The 14,453-nt window shown below is 45.3% G+C and overlaps 1 protein-coding gene across 10 annotated transcripts in view; it reads left to right on the forward strand.

Annotated features, from left to right (window-relative positions):
- The window catches only part of COL26A1 (collagen type XXVI alpha 1 chain), a 181,524-nt gene extending 167,071 nt beyond the window's left edge, over window positions 1-14,453 (forward strand). For 6 of the 10 annotated variants that reach the window (XM_032707748.1, XM_032707754.1, XM_032707755.1 and 3 more), the window contains 5 exons: window positions 251-313; window positions 3,837-3,881; window positions 5,186-5,230; window positions 6,262-6,346; window positions 9,632-14,453. In XM_032707748.1, the coding sequence (XP_032563639.1) occupies window positions 251-313; window positions 3,837-3,881; window positions 5,186-5,230; window positions 6,262-6,346; window positions 9,632-9,804 (411 nt within the window). In that variant the 3' untranslated portion in view covers window positions 9,805-14,453. The remainder of the gene's footprint in view (window positions 1-250; window positions 314-3,836; window positions 3,882-5,185; window positions 5,231-6,261; window positions 6,347-9,631) is intronic. The other 4 variants (XR_004360511.1, XM_032707749.1, XM_032707752.1 and 1 more) reach the window with 4 other exon arrangements.

A 14,453-nucleotide genomic window follows, 5' to 3' on the forward strand; every position in this document is an offset into this window, starting at 1 on the left:
ATGTTACATCAGGGGCCTGCACTGCATTAAAAGACCCAAACAGAGGGATCTGCAGAAACTGCAGGGTTTGGGATGTCTGTGAACAGAGCTCCCACTGTATTTGCTGGAGGGTAAAAGAGAATCCAGCCCAAGTGCTTAATGGGTGTATGAGGTTTTCAGGAGCTGGGGATGCCTGGGAAATGTATTCACTACACCTACACAAAGGATGCACAGTGGAAATTAATTCCTTCTCGTTCTGCATCTCTTCTAGGGCTTACCAGGATCTCCAGGACAACCTGGGCCAAAAGGATCCAAAGGAGACCGAGGAGAGAGAGTAAGGTTTTACATGCACAGAGAGGTTCCCAGCAACACCTGGGGTGGTGCCTCAGCAATCACAGACAGCACAGGTCTTTAAAATCTGCTGGGACTACAGCCACGAACAGTTTTAAATGCAGATTTTCTAGGTCTTCTGCAAGAACCAAAACAAGGGTTTACTGCACAGATAAAGAGTCAAATTGCTTGCAAATTCAGGTGTTCTCTAAACAGACTCAGGTAGCAAATATATAGTGTGTAAGGGCCTGTGGAAACCAACTTTCTTCTGCCAACCAAAGCTCGTTACTGTGAAGTGTTTTGGGTGGCCTGACTGAACTATCCCTTCTGTGGCACTAAAGGCTTTAAAAACTCATCAGACTTTTCCTCAGCCAAAGTCATTCCTCAGGTCAAATGATGTCCTTAACATATTTGGATTATTACAATGATGTTCTTAATATGTTTATGTGCTACACCTCAGTCCTTGATGGGCTGTCAAGTGCTGATAACTAAACATAGAAAAAAAAAGGGCTGTTTGAATGTTATTTCCAAGCTCGTGAAGTTTAGGAAATACCAGAGAAATATCTAACAAGGATATAAATGTATCAGATTGCCAGTCCAGCATTCAAGCACTGGGAAGGGTTTCAAAGTGGCATTTGGGCAATTAGGTCTGCAAAATGTAGAAGTGGGCACAGAGGGACTGTGGAGACTCACTAAGACCCCAGTGTGGGGCAGAGTCAAAGGAGGGAAGACAGGCAAGGAGAAAAAATGTGGTTGGTACCTCTAAAATGATAGATGTCTGCAGTGTGGCTGCACTGACACAGCCTCGGGCCACAGCTGCAGGAAACAAAGTTGGCTTTTCTTCCAAGTGCCACTTTTACTGTCCCACAGATGGAGGTATGGTGGCTGTAGGTGACATGAGTCTCTCATATGGCAGCACCTCCATTTCTGCTCACTCTTCCAGTCCAACAGACAGAGGGATGCCTGAAAGAGCTAAGACAGACAAATGCAAATTGGATGACTTCCCAAATCCATGGGAATAACCAGCAACAGACCAGTGATGTTCCTCTGCCCTGATGGGTGCAAGGGGAGCAGGTCCAAGGCCAGGTTTCACCCCTCCTGAGGCCCTTCCCATCAAGGGGCACCAGATTCCAAGGGTGGAGCTCATAGGACTGTTAAAAGCTCTGTTTTATTTTAGTTTGGGCTGCTTGGTCCTGTTCTTGTGTAAGAAATCAATTGCAGTTCCCTGAAAGACAGAGACCATTTAAAGTGATGGTAGTAATATTTTTGTAACAGTTTCCTTGTGCAGATCAGCCCATTTGGGCAGGTCTTGGCTTTACTAATAGATTGCAGACTGATGTAATTCTGGGACTAGAATTTAAGGTTCTGATAGGGAGCAAAACCTTAACTGGTGAGACTGTAGCACAGGTTACCAATTACAGCTCAGTATTAATTTTGAGTTAAAAAAAATAAAATTAAAGGGCATGGAATATGGCAAAGTGTCATGTTTCCATACAGGAAACTTATAGCAGCTCTTCCTCAATGATTCATTTAACATTTTGCTTTAGTTTGGGTTTGCCATATTATTAAGACTCTACTTATATTGTAACAAAAGCTTCTTGCACTGTGTCCATTCAGGGCAGACAAATCCTTTAGGCTTTGGTTTTGTTCCCTCCTTGTTAGGAATTCAGAATTGTAACTCTCCCTCCAGGTTTGGGACAAAAGAGATTTTTCAAATATCAAACTGTGTTGATAAATAGAAAAAATAAATTGTATTTCCTGCCTGTCCTCTGTTAGCATGGAAAGGGAAGCTGAACAGCTTTTTGTGTCAGAATTTCTGTAGGATGCTCTGTGTGCTTTTTTGTCTTGTGTGAGTGTGGCTTTGAATGCTGGTTTTGACAACTTACATGCTGCAATTTTGGGTTTGGTGGATACAAATTAGGGCTGGAGCAGAGGAGTTGTGCAGCTGCAAAGAAAAGCAGAGGAGGGTTTACAATATCTATTGAGAGTTGAGAAAATGTTATTATACATTCCTCCTGCTTAATCTCGGAGAGAATAGATGTGGAAGAGACCTGAAGCAGTCAGAGCACGTCCCCTGGATGGCACTTCCACATGTGCTGCTCACAATCAGCCTCTGCTCATCCTCCACAGTGCCAGGGAGGGCTGCACCACATCAGTTCCAGGCAGAGGAGCAGCTACTGAGGGCCTGGGATAAAAGATATTTCCAACATCCAGCCTAAATATCCTTTGATCCCCTTTAAGCTGATAACATCCTTTCTGTCCCTCCTGGACATGGAGCACAGCCTGTTTATGTATTTTCAGTGTGTTGTTATGCTCCTCTCTGTGATTTTTTCCTCTTGTCTGTGCTTTTTCACAAGCCTTACTCATTCCAGGGCAGAATCCAAGTATTTCCCTTTAGCACCTGACAGAGTGGGCCTTCCTCCCAGAGCTCTCTCTGTCCATAGGGGCCTTTGCCTGCTGCTGGCCCAGCACTCCATGGGAGCACAGCCCTCCATGGGAATGTTTGGGAGATGCCCCAGGCTCACTGGTTTTATACAAAGCAGCAGTTTGATGAACTCAAAACCATCAACTCTCCCTTTGTGGCAAATACTACAAAAATCTGCCACCAGATAGGAGACTTTTTGAGGGGAAAAAAGGGTGGGTTTGTTGCTGTGTATGTCTGGGGGGGAGAAGAGCCAGGGGAAATATGTGGCTGTTTCATTAATAGATTTCTATTGATGCTTTTATGTTTTGCCTCTTCTTCCCAACCTCCTGCTTTCTCACTAAATAATCTGTAACTGCTCTTCTGACCAGGGATTCTGCCCAGAGTGGGAAACCAGCACTGTGGAGGAAAACAGGGGGGAAAAAGGATGCTCAGTTCAATGACATTTCATTCTGCCCCAAACCGACATGTACCTAGTTCAGACTGTTTCTGTTAAAAAAAAAAACAACAAAAAAAAAACAAAAACCCCACTGAGAACAACGTGAAAATTAGCACAGCAGGAAAAAGAAACAAACCAACCAAAATCCAAAATATTGTACCTGTGTTTTGATCAGTAGCTGTCGGGGTTAAGGCCGGGACGTGTGTGTGGAGCAGGAGCAGATTAAAGCAGAGCTTGGTGGGAGCCCTGGGCTCTGTGTGCTGCCTGGGCCAGCAGAGGCCCATCAGTTTTACTAGAGAGAAGAATGTGGTGTCTTTGTAAGGAGCAAATCTGCAGCCAAATTCCTTCCTGGTATAATGTAACTGACTGCTGGAAAGTTCAAAAAACTGCTAATCGTCTTACAGGGAGGGCACTGAGCTGAGCAGCTCCACATCCAACCCAACCCCTCCAAAGCGTGATGGGATTTGGAGCTGATCCTTGACAGAAGACTATAACCCCCTTTTGCTGTCTCAAAGTGATAATGTCAAGGGAGAGGAATTTGTTTCCCATATTATCCCAAGTGTAAGGTTTTTCATTAAGCCATCTTAATTCCACTAGTGAAAATTATGCTGTGTTCTTGTCAAATGGCAAAGTATGTCCTATTGACACTGACTTTATTTCCAACAGGGGCAAGCAGGTCTGCCTGGAGAGAGGGGCATTAAGGGATCTCCTGTAAGTGATGCACTTGTGGGTGGGTGCAAGGCTCAGGTGGGGTTGGTGGCACCATAAGTGCCACCGTGGCTGGTTCAGCCAGCTCTCAGACACACTCAGGTCAGCTGTCCCCAGCTCAGACATTTGTTCAACAGACAGCCTCACCTTAATGAATTCCTCTGCAAATGGAACATAATCCTCCTGGGTGTAAAAATGCCACAGTCAGGAAAGCATCACACCAACAGAGGAGATTGCTTTGCCTGAAGGTCTTCTCTGGCCAAACCTGAGCAGACAGAAGCTCTCCCAGGCCCAGGAGGTTCCTGCCACTACCAGAGCCCAAAGGTGGGCACAGTTAAACAGCTCGAAGTACATCAGCTGCTCTCAATTCCCTCTTGCACCTTGGTTTGCCAAGCTGAGCTGGAAACCCTTTAATGACATTAAGAGATGGCCCCACAAATGATTTTTTTGGCTGTACCTGAACAGATGCACAAAGGGGATGTCTGCACATATGGTTTAGTGCAAACAAAGCAGTGGCAGTGAAGAGCTAGTGGAGTTGGGGTTTTTTGGCTGGCAGCATCCAGAGAGGTCCTAGGGCCACTGGGAGGTTTCTCATCTCTCTTCCTGAGTTCCACACCTCATTTCATACAATTCACACAACCTTTTCTTCAGTCCTTCCTCTCATTCTCACCCCTGCTTTGCAAGTATCTCAGAGATGTCCAACAAGCTTGAGGAGCCCAGGCATTTCCACTCTGTCTTATTCACTGGTTTGTTAGTCTTGTTTTATGTTTAGCTTGTGGTTTAATCTCTCCATGTCATCTGTTCTTTGGGAAGTGTCTGAACGTCCTGGTTGGGTGGGACACAGGACTAATATTCGCAGCACAGAGGGATCTTCATTCAAGAAAAGCTTAATGAGCATCTTCAGAGGCAGAAAGTGATGTGACTAATTAATGAAAGCAGAATGGAGGATTTTTGACTTCTAAATCAAAGATGAACACATGCCTGTTTGGGGGAAAGAGTAATTTATCTGTGGTTTAGCCCAAAGTGTTGCTCATTGAGAGCTCCATGAGATGTACAAGGCCTTGTTGGGGCCCAGGCCATGGCAGAGGGGCCCCTTGGCCACTCCTGGGCAAGTTCATCCCTGTTAGAAATGGTGGTGACCTCCGGGAAGCTCCAGGGCAAAGCTCAGGAGAGCACTTTGGCCGCTGGCATGAAGTGCCAGTCAGTTTATTTTCTGCTTCTGCTCCTTTGGTGGGAAGGGATCCAAGTGATCCTGGACAGAGTCCGCAGCCACATGTAAACAAGTTTCTGTCTCTTGTTTGTTTTAGGGTGAACCAGGCAAGAAGGGTGAGGAAGGTGACAAAGGTGCTGATGTAAGTGTGTGTTTCTACTGGTTTATTTTCCTTTTTGTCTCTTAAATGTCCTTCAACCATATTCCCTTTCTGTGGGTTTGGGGGGACAAGGGGTGTGTCCCCAGTTAAAAGTGCAGAGCAAGTGGTGACATGAACCTTGGGTTTGAACTTCTTATTACCTGCCAGAAATCCTGGTCTGTGGGGTTTCCTTGGCCATGTTGTCACCATGTTCTCTGAACACCTCAGTCCCCACTGGCTGTTCTGTCACATGGAGCTGCTACAAGATAGGGAATTCTCCCCCAGTGTCCCTCCCCCATGCTGAGGGACATGATCTGTTCTCCCCCAGAAGAGATCAAACCGCATGTACAGAGCACTGGAGTTCTCACATCTCTGCTCTCTCACCCTAAAATACTTCCCAACAGCTCTCTGTCCCTTCAAGCCCATAACAAAGGAAACAAAGGGAATGAAATACAGCCTGAGTGTACATGGAAGTACGTGGACAGGTTTCAGGGAGCACATGGCCCAGCCAGGAGCTCTTTGAAGGAGGTCTGAAGTCCATCAAGGTGGGCTCACATGGCACTTTTCCAGTTTATAAGGGAGCAACAAGATGGTGCCAGGCACATGTCCCAGTCTCCTGCTGTAACAACGAAGAGAAAGCCCAGGTAACTCAGTGATGTTCAAAGGCAATGTCAGGCAAGAGATAAACCTGTTTTCCAGGTGGTTCAGCAGAGTTGTTAACACAAGTTGCACAGCCCAAAGGTTTGATAGGAACATCCACCCTGGGTTTGGCCCACGGCAGAAGAAGGAACCAAACTGAAAGGCACAGCTTTGGGTCAGAGCTCTGCAAACATGGGGTATGACTGAGGAGATGTTCTTCAAACAGGGATTTCTCTTGCATCCCTACTCAACCCTTGTAGGTCGTGTCCTCTTTCATATCTTTTCATTTTTTAAACATCCACACTGCCTAGTTTGGTGCTCTGGAAGCAACACTAGGAACAAGAAGCCTCTTCTGCAACATCCTCCAATGTTGGTTTTGTTTTCTTTTCTTGCAGGGGGAAGGTGTTCAACAGCTCCGAGAGGCTCTGAAGATTTTAGCTGAGAGGGTATTAATTCTTGAGCACATGATAGGAATTCATGGTAAGCGTTGCTGAGGTTTCCTTTTCTAGAGAACCAGGGGCTCTGTTGATGGTTAAACATCCTCCCAATCTCCTGAGCTCTCTGTCTGGTGTCTGTTCAAGCCAAGGTTTCAAGCCTAGGTACCCACCAGGACTTACAGGATGCTGTTGAGGACCTAGAGCTTCCACCAGCTGCTCACTCTGGCTTTACAGTAGCAGGTGAAATGACCCTTACAGTGATTTTTTATTACAATTCAGACAGCCAAGTCACGAGCAGCAGCTCAAGCCATGTGGCACAGATCACCTACCAGCTTCCCAGGGAGCTGCTTGTTCTGGCCTAAATGATCTTTAGGCCAGATCATTTAATCCTGTTAACAGCATCTTCCAAGTGACTTGAACACCAGTGAGCCTTGTGCAGCTCTGCACTCTGCAGAGAAAGCCCAAGCAGTGCTGCCATGTCACCCTGAGAATCAGTGATTCCTGAATGTTTTGTGATTGTAACTTATATAAAACCTATTTTCACAATCAGATTTAAAGAAAGTCCCACATGTTCTACACTCAGATTTTTAAAATGATCTATTGAGGCTTATTTGCTCTCCCATCACTGGTACAGTGTGTAACATCATTTCTCAGTAACCATTTTCTTCCCTTAGCCACAGTTTGGTCTTGGTGATTGGCACAGATCAGGCTTCTCCTCTTGGGGTACCTGAGGATCAGTTGTCTCACAGCTTCCAAAAGCTGCTGTGCCAATTTTTCCCCTTTCAGGAACACAGTAGAGGCAAAATGTAGTTTGGATCTGCTGTCCCAGCCTGTGAGGAACAAGGCTGTTCCTTGGCACTGACCGAGTCCCAGAGCACTTCTCTGTCTCACACTCTTCTTGGCACCTCATTCCTGGCCTTGCCTGTGAATTGAGCTGCTCACACCTCCCTTCAGATCAACACTCCCTTTTACTGGGAAGTGGCCTTTGGATATTGTTTCAGCCTATGGAAATGCTAAAGAGCCAAAATGTCCAGCAGTTCTGCCCCACTGCACAGGAATAGGTGACCTTTAGGCAGCACCTCAAGGGCCCACGAACCCCTTCTGGAGCCAGCATTGCTGAGATGGAATTCTGTTGGACACTTCAAGGCCCACACAGTGTCAGGGCACAGTGTTTTGTTGTGTGGCTGGACTGGCCCTGCCCTGTTCAGTGGCCTTGTGGCTCTCAGAGGCCCCAGGTGCCATTTCCAAAAGCAATGGGCAGACAGACACAGCACAAGCTTTTTGGGAAACCATGAATCACAACCCCATGATTTAACCACACTCACCCTGACCTTACCTCTGCATCAATCCTGCTTTGCTTCACATTTTCATTGCATTTTATACACCAAGGCTGGGAAAATATATTTTGATGCTGCTTTGCTTTGAGCTGGTGGAGGTACCTGGGAGATGCCCACTAGATTTCCTGGGCAGCAATCCATGTTCTCCAGGGAAGAGGGGAAAGGAACCCAGTCCATAAGCACAGTGCAGGGTGTTTACAGGATCCAGGGCCTGGCTTTGACTTTGGACCTTCATTTATAGCAGTATAAAGCAAAAATTCAGCTCTTAGGAAGCCTGTGTAGACACAGGGGCTGGGACTGGGGGTTCACACAGCCCTGCCCCTGCAGAACTGCCTGGTTTACTTATTTTTTACATTCTGTGTGGAAAGACAGCAGCAAACAAGGCATGTGCTGCTGTTGTTTTGAAACAGTCATTTCAGCAACTCATTTTTATTGATATAAATATAGTTGCTGTTACTGCTTGGGATGGAGATGAGTTATTAAACCCATGTGTACTTCTATACCAATGTAACTGCATCAGCAAAAAGGGATGTTTTTTAATTGTACACTTCAGTTAAGGTCATAGTTAAACACCTATATTGTATGACTTCAGTTTCTTTTTGTCCAATAACTATAGATAATTATGTTCTTACTCTTTTGAAATAGTTTCATTCTTTAAGTTAACACATATCTTAGCCCTACAAAAATACTGTTTAGAAAGGGAACTTGGAAAGTAAGGCATTTTTCCCTTGTGCAAATATGTTCATCTTGTGTATATGGTTAAATAACCCCAAATAACAAAGAGAAAAAGACATAAAATAACAAAAAATAATTACCTTGAGCACAGACCTCCCTGCACTGGAAGGCACCACAGAGGTTTCAGTCACCCAGCACCAACTATCTGGTCGTGTTCCCACTGTAGGTGTGAAGGATTTGACCACAGGTCCTGGCCCAGCTCAGCCCAGCTCTAAAGCCCCACGCAGAAATGCCAATCCCATGCTCTCATTTTCCCAAGAACCTTCCCACTGAACGTGGTTTCCAAAACCACAACCGAAGCAACAAGGCAAAACACACCAGCAAACAAACCCCTTCCCTGCAGGGGGAGGGCAGTCTGAGATGATCTGGCCTAGCAAAGCTGCAGAGCAGCCCAGCAGGACACAAGAAGGCCCAAATTGTCTGGCAGGGTTTGGTGCCAGCGGACAGGACACAAATCCTCCGGCAGCCAAAGGCTCCCTGGAAACAGAAATGCTGCCTCGTGGGATCAAACTAAGCCTGGGTGTCTGGCTGGGAAATTGGGCTCTTGGCAGGGAAACACAGAGACATCCAGCTCTGAAGGCAAAAGCAAGAAACTGGGGCATTAGAAACGGTGAGGCAGCATCGAGCCATCAGCATCTGCTGCTGAAGAGTGGCCTGGTCTGGTGGATATTTAGCTTTGTTTAGCTGAAGTAAGAGCAGGGTGGTGTTACCTGGAGACATTGCAGGAGCAGGGACAGCTGACATCTATTCCCAGCTTTATTGCTAATTTGGCTGCAGCCCTAAGGTGGATCAATCCTTTTGTTCAATCATTTCAGTGCCTCAAAACATCCTCCTTTTTACAGGGAGTGAAATGTTCCTTAAACCCCCAGGAGCATCACTTCCCAGTGACCACCTGGCCTCATCCTCCAGCACAGGACCTGTGGGCAGTGCTGAGTAGCTGTGAAAGCCCAACTAAAATTATAATCAATGAAAGAACAGAGTTTTAGAAATGAAACTACAAATGAGAACAAGGCCTGCTGGGCCACGTGCAGGACGAGCACTGACTCCAAAGAGTTTAGGCAGAGCAGAGGGAAAATATCTACTCCAGGAGTAGTGTGATGGCAGCAAACTGTAGCTCCACAGTTGCTTCCTGGCTGGAAAGGCAACAGGAGGGACCCCAGTGCTTCCAGAGGAGGTATCTCCCAGAAGGGCCCCTGTCTGTGTTCCGTAGCCTCCCCTGTTAAATAGTGCTCTCCCGTGACTTTCTCTCCTTACAGACTCTTTGTCTTCCATTGAGCCAGGCTCTGGACAGGATGTGATCCCGGGCTCCCCCCTGAGAACCAGCATCAAGATCAAGCGTGGAGGCCCCCGGCAGCCCCAGCCCTACCAGATCCTCTCCTCGCTGCTGGAGGACGGAGAAGCCAAGAGGAGAAGCAACCGGATGAAGTAGGAGCGTCCGGTGTTCTCCCTGCGGGTCACAGTTCCAGACACAGTATCCCAGTGCTTATTGCAGACTGCAGATGGAGTGGGTAGGAGGCTGCAGTGTTGGCAGCTGGGTTTCCTTACCCGGCCAATGCTGTGCCCTTATTGCAGGGAATGTCTTATCCATAGCTCAGAGAAGGTTTTCCTTGACTTTGTTGTTTTGCCTTTGGAATACCAGCTGGCAGGTATCTCAGAAGCTGCCTACAGCAATGACACCTCCTGGCTGTGTCTCAAGAGTTTAATCCTCCCCTTGTTTCCTCACTGCCCTTGACAGTGACTCAGTAAAGCTCTGCTTAACTGGCCAAGACAATCCATCCCACCCAGACTCAAAGCCAAGCCTCAGCCTTGTCCCTTGGTGTAGTTGGAAGCATCTGCTTTTATTTCATGTGTTGGTGTCATACTGGCTTCCAGGTGGAGGTACCACTTCCACAGGCCATGAAAGCATGACCTGCAAGGATTTCTTTTAAGCAAAGAAACAAATTAGAAAATCCAAAGAAAATTTAAAAGTGTTTCTCTGAAATGTCAGGTGCCTCTCTGGACTTTAGCATCAAAATCTTGGCTTTTCATGTTGCCAATTGCACCTGAGTGACATTATTTCTGTTTGTGGCTGGCTAAGCAAGGACTTTTGATGCAAATGTTCGTGGCAACATTGACTTTCTGTCTATCTTCAGTGAAATTACACTGTTTCTGTGAAAATATAGAGCAGTTTGCAAGAGATATGATGGAATTGTGCAAGAATTTTCCCATCCTGTGTTCAGCTTGTGCATACATCCAGAGATAATTAATTTAAGTGGTGGCAATAACTATTCACAGAAAAGGATATTTTGCAATCGTTTCTTAATCCTACAGCAATAAGGAAAAATGTTTTCACAGTGTTTTGTTTTAATCTTGTGAGTAAATCCTTGCCATTTGAATCTGGAGACAGTGTAGTAGCAAACCACAGCCTAAACAATTAGTGTCTTGTCAAGAGCTTATCTTGCACTGGATAAACAGAGACTCATTTTACTTTTTGCAATAACTTGTTATTTTAGGGGAAGTACCAGCTTCCAGGTTTAAGGAGTTGAACCTGCCCTTCAGTGACAAATGAATCACTCCACCTGCTGTGCTAACCAGGTTGGACAAGCTGAAGTCATTCATGTAGACAGTGAGTTTTGTTAGAAGGGTGAGATTAACCAACAGAACTGATGGTTACTGGTTTTTAATTTTTACTTCCCCTGTTCTGACAGTTTGCAAATTCAGCCCAGGACAAAAGTGATCAAGTTGAGTTTGTGTTTGTCATAAGTCAGGTCCATTGGTCCCATTGTATCTGGTTCCTGTGCAAGACAGTTTGTCTGAACAAGGTGAGCTGTCCTGCTGCAGAGTGTCTGTCAGAAGGTGCTGTAAAGACCAACACTGTCCATTTATTCAGCAGCCCAAGTGATCTTCCCAAGGCCAAACCAGAAGCCTGTGGTTCACTGGGAATGAGGCTAAAAATGAGGAGCTCAGCCAGCCCAACATTAGCCACACATTAAATTGACTTTCCATATACACTGTAAACATGCTGTATCCACAGAGATATCCAAGCCAAAACTTTCCTCTCAAGAACCTGAGCAGGTCTTCAGGATTGCTGAATTCACTGTATGTCTTCCCTTGGCCCTGCTCTTTGGAAATCCAGCCAGAGATCCCAAAGCAGGTGAAACAGCTTAAATTAATGCTGAGAAAGCACCAGAAAGATGTCTTTTACTTCTGGAACTAAGTAACAAACAGCAGTGGTTTAGGCTGACTTGGAGGCAGCAGGAATTCGTGTCCTTGCCCTGCTTTTGCATCTTCCCTGTGCTTGGCCAGTGCCAGTGGTGGGGTTCATTCAGCTGCCAGCCCACCTGGGTCAGCTTGTGCTGCTGATCAAGTTTTCCAGGGGACATTTCAAAGAAACAAACCCAGAGTGTTGCAAAAGCTTGGAGAGTTCCTTGCCTGCACTCTGAGTTACAGCTGGAGCATGATGTGGTCAGAGGACAAGAAAACAAGTAAAACTGCCTAAGTCAAGCAGGTTACTGACCTCCAGCAGTCATCCTGTATCCACAATCCCTTTGGGATAATGAAATAAAGTCTCTTTGGAAGCATCTCAGTTTCAAATCCAGCACTAACCCTAAATCCAGTGTAACTCTAAGTTCAGGATGTTTGTGGTGCTGTACAGAGCCCATGTCCCTCCATGCACTAGTGGGAGGGCAGTGGCTCTTTTGGTGGGCAGCTGAGCCTGGTGCAGCCACTGGAACTTATTATTCTTGGAATAATCTTTCCATTTAATAATTAAATGTGCCAAAAAAAGATGTTTCCCCATTTACAGGCAGATCACTGTGTAGGAATTGGGAAGTACTTGGTTACCTCTTTGTTGAATCAGGACCATCTTGGTCTTGGATCACATGGACGCTCCAAGACATCACTGGGGGCTTCCAGGAGATAACTCCTTGTGCCAACAAGTTGATGTTGGAAAATCAGGCCTGGAGACTGAGGAGAAATCTCAGTTCACTCTAAACTTGTACCCTGGGCAGACTGGTGCCAGCTATAGTTGATGCCACATTTAACAACGTGTCCTCATAGCAGTTTCAGGAACCAAACCAAACCAAAGCAATCTTTAAAAAGGGAAATGGTGAAATTCAGTTTCACTGGTCCTGTAGGTACAGGGTTGAATTTGGGGAAGAGGGAGAACAAGGAGGCTGTTTTCACTTCCCTGACGTTTTGGAGGCTTCCCACTGAAGTGAAAGAGAAATCTTTCTTCCTCTGAATTTGTCTTCTGAACTCAAAGCTGTTGCATGAGCTTAGTGAGTGCCAAGGCTTTAGTCACCCCTATTGCTGAGGCATTCATATTGATGAGGGGGTTGGGTTTTATACTATTTAAAACAAATTACTGGTAAGATGAAAGGAAAATTTAATGGAAGTTGTTTGCAATTAATCCTGCCAAGTCAATTGTCAAAAGGCTGGTTAAGTTTGGGTTGAGACCATTTTAATTACTGATGTTTCCAGATTTCTGCATGAGCTCTGTAATTTTTTCTCCCCATACTTCTTGCTTTCTTTAGCTCCATCTCTCTAATGAGGTACTGTATCTTTAATTGGGGGGCAGTAGGATTATACCAAATGGACTTTCTCTCTCCACTGGGGTTTCATTCCTCTCTACTTACACAAGGATTGGATCACACTGTTGTGCCACCCCGTTTAATTATGTTTTAAAGGTGAACACAGCCTCACACACTGACATTAATGATATTGATGACTAAGCAAACCACTCCAACCACATTTTCCATCATAGGCAGGATACTGAGGTTCATTTCAGCCAGGGCATATAAATGCTTCTTGCCATGTCTATGTTACTTAGAAAGGGGATTTATCTTGAATGCGTGCTCATTTAGAAATATATTTTAATTAAAATGTTTAGTGCTTTATCTTACATACATACTGTGCAATACCATAGTGTGTTCTTTCCCTTTTTTATTTTTTTCCTAAGACTTTTTTTTGAAATTCTTAATGTTTGTTTGAGCTCCAGTGTGTTTTTGACTTGGATCAATTCCTTGCCCTCAGCTAACCAGAAGCAGCAACATTGCACAACCAAAAACTCTTTGCAACTCGTGCACCCTCATGTTCACCAGCAGCCTGGTACCCTGGGAGGCAGGGAATGCTTCTCTCCAGAGTATCTCATTTGCACTTACTGCAAGGAATTGATAGTAACCCAGGGAAATAGGAATAAAATAGAGAGGAGAGCCCTCACTGCTCCCACCAAACTCCTCAGGCATTTTGCCATCACCTTTCAGTGGAACAGGCCTTAAAAACCAGGTGCTGGTGAGGTTTGGTGGGGCAGAGCTTGTGGCTCCCCAGAGGCTCTCTGGGCTCTGGGCTGGGCTCACTGCCATGAACTGTTGTGATGTAGGACCCTGAGCACTGTGACAAAGGCTTCCAAAAGACAATCAGCTTCTGGAATTACTTCTCAATACAGTTATTGCAAATCCATCCTCCTCCACGTTTACAGCTGCTGCCTTGCTCGAGATGACATTCCACTGGGGGTTTGGGGTGTAGGGGCTTAAACTACTCACTCTGTGATGTCTTGGTTCCCTGTGAAACCAAGGGTTCAAAGGTGCTATAACTGTTCACAAGGCACATTCCCATCCACAGAAGGAAATGGTAACTTCTTCACCAGTTATTTTACATGGTATCTTTTTTATTTATATCAGTGTGTTTCGTATGTGTGCAAATGGTCCTGGCTTCTCTCATGGGGATCAGCTTTACAACCATTTGGTCTTTTATAGGGCAGCCATACACAGTATCTTGCAATCATGTGTAATTTCTTAACTTAGAGCAAGAATAAATCTCGTCTGACAGGATGAACTCATTTATGGCAGGCTTTAATGTTTGTTGTAAACACAACCTGTTTGTTCCACCTCTTGCATGGTTACTTATCTGTTTTCATATTGCTATGTTATTGTTCAAAATATCTATTTCTCTTTATTTGCTATGGGGTTTGTTACTGTATATGGAATGTTTTGTATTCAGCATTTTCTTTCGGAGCAGAGTGGGAACAGTATTCAAGGACCCACAAATACCAAAGACCTTTCATGTAATGCACTGAGAAATAAACTTACTGTAAATGAA

This window comes from Chiroxiphia lanceolata, chromosome 20 (assembly GCF_009829145.1).
Source record: "Chiroxiphia lanceolata isolate bChiLan1 chromosome 20, bChiLan1.pri, whole genome shotgun sequence".
Classification (NCBI taxonomy): domain Eukaryota; kingdom Metazoa; phylum Chordata; class Aves; order Passeriformes; family Pipridae; genus Chiroxiphia; species Chiroxiphia lanceolata.